Below are 2,023 nucleotides of genomic sequence, written 5' to 3'. Positions count from 1 at the left end.
TCACTTGCATTCATTTGTCCATGTATCCATTGAACTGCTCGAGATAATCCCTCAAGCGGATATAGTGGATATTGAAAAACCTTTCCCGTCTGGCATCTAAAAGCATTCAGTTTAGATTAACCAGGCTATTAAAAGTCTTGAATGTCCATATGAATTGTTTAAAAACGGTTGTATGAGTAAGTCACCTGAATACAGGTTGCCAATGTGATACTTTATCTCAAATACTCACAGGACAACATCAGATTACATTTTTTTAATCAGCTAGGTGACACGTGGATCATTTCAGGAACGAGGCCTGGGAACACGTGAAATTAAAACCCTTCCAGATGAGCAAGAAGCATAATATTTTTATTTATCATCATTTTACTTAAATACTGTTGTCTCAAAGTAAAATACTACTTTGTTGTTCCACAGTGCTACCCTAAAGCCAACGTTAAATATCACATCACCATATTTAAACCACTATACATATGGTCGGCATTAGCATCTGAACCGCGCAAAAATATAATGTATTGTTCAGATTTTAAAATCAGTCCAATCCAGAGGTGCATCTGCTAGACTTGAATGGGACAAGAGGTGTGGGATCGGTCCATCTTCACTGCTTGGGTTTCAAAGCTGTGGTAAAGACACCAATGATAATGGCAAATACAGTGAAGCCTTGGGCAAAGATTCGCCCCCTCATCAACAGCTGGGAGTTTCGGGTTTTTCCTTGGTGGAAGGCACGGAGACCGTAAATCAGCATTCCTGCTGTCCCCAAACAACCTGGAAAAGCAAAAGAGAAGCAATTGCAACTTACAGGCAACAGAAACAACGCCTAGCAACTGGATCAGAGACCAAGGGCAAAATGATGGGCAAAGATTGAACAAGGGCAAAATGATGACCAGATGATGAGGATTGATGGATTCTAATTGTCGTAAAGAATGACCCTTTATCGTCTATTCCTAACCACTATTTATTGACCTCGCGGTGTTTAGGGAATTCGACCTTACGTTGTTAGTCACGTTGTTATGATGCGACGGGAGACGCATGTTAGTGACGACAGTCACCAGCGGTGAAACTACGGTTTGACTGCAAAGAAGAGCATCCAAGATGCCTTAGTCTCCTTTTGTAAATGCTGGTCTAGTCGTTCCTATGCTAAAGGAGCTAAATGTGGAAGCATTGAAGCTCCTTTCCTTTGCATTAGAGATTTCGAACAGCTCTTAAAACTTAAAACTACTTCCGGATAATTTCACTCAAACCTTCCGAAGCAAATATGACACTTCGGATCCATCCTGAGACGGGGCCTATATGCTAGTGCTAATGTCGGATTATATTTTAGATATTCAACACAATATATGGAGATGAATGGACGGTTTTGTTTGATTAACATATAACATACATGTAAGTAAGTGTAGATATTAATCCACCGATTTTACTGTCAGCCGTTTTGAACCATTTAGAAATATCGTGTTCCAAACTTAACATTACAAAATTATGTGGGGCTTTTGTTTAATGTATTCATACAATGTGTTCATCTTACCAAGGGCACTGCGGCTGTTCAAATAAAGTTACGGTCAAAACGCGCAGTTAAAAAAAGAAGCCTTTTCGGGAGTCAACAACAAACTATCATGTAACGAGAGGGCGAGCTAACGTGTGTCCGTGATTAGCTTAAGCCAATAGCTAACAGGGCGCAGCTGAGTGTTAAGGGCTAACATGTAATTCGACCCTATTCACTTTTACATTAAAAGGACCGCCTGTGCAGTCTCTGTCGGTACTTGTGTAACTTCTCTCAACAGCCGTAACGTTGTGTAACTCACCTATCGGGACGAATGGGTTCTCCTTGGTTTTCCTAATGAATTTCTCTTTGAAGGTGTCATCTTTCGCCCTCGGCGTCGGGATGAAGCCTTCGATGAGCGGGGGCTCCGAGAAGTCAAAGGGCACAAACGCTGGTGGCGATGACTTAGGTGTTTGCTCGGAAACCGCTGGTGTCCCCGCCATGTCAACCTTAAGCTGTACAACCGATGAAGTTAATGGTTGAACTGGG

The 2,023-nt window shown here is 41.8% G+C and overlaps 1 protein-coding gene across 1 annotated transcript; it reads right to left on the bottom strand.

The window, feature by feature from the left end:
- Positions 1-327: 327 nt before the first annotated feature.
- higd2a (HIG1 hypoxia inducible domain family, member 2A) lies at positions 328-2,019 on the bottom strand. Its single transcript, XM_037462307.2, has 2 exons — positions 1,797-2,019; positions 328-762 (listed from the first exon to the last, which is right to left on the bottom strand). The coding sequence occupies exons 1-2, from the start codon at positions 1,975-1,977 to the stop codon at positions 596-598; spliced, it is 348 nt and encodes a 115-aa protein (XP_037318204.1). The 5' UTR covers positions 1,978-2,019; the 3' UTR covers positions 328-595.
- Positions 2,020-2,023: the final 4 nt, after the last annotated feature.

The sequence above is a fragment of the Pungitius pungitius genome, chromosome 2, assembly GCF_949316345.1.
Source record: "Pungitius pungitius chromosome 2, fPunPun2.1, whole genome shotgun sequence".
NCBI lineage: Eukaryota > Metazoa > Chordata > Actinopteri > Perciformes > Gasterosteidae > Pungitius > Pungitius pungitius.
This window is presented reverse-complemented; position numbering and strand designations above follow the sequence as displayed.

What these genes read in the sequence shown, in the direction of transcription:
- higd2a (XM_037462307.2), bottom strand. Translation starts at nt 1,977, where the DNA reads ATGGCGGGGACACCAGCGGTTTCCGAGCAAACACCTAAGTCATCGCCA. An exon ending in GAACCCATTCGTCCCGATAG is followed by an intron (nt 763 to 1,796) that starts GTGAGTTACACA and finishes TTGCTTTTCCAG; the next exon opens with GTTGTTTGGGGACAGCAGGA.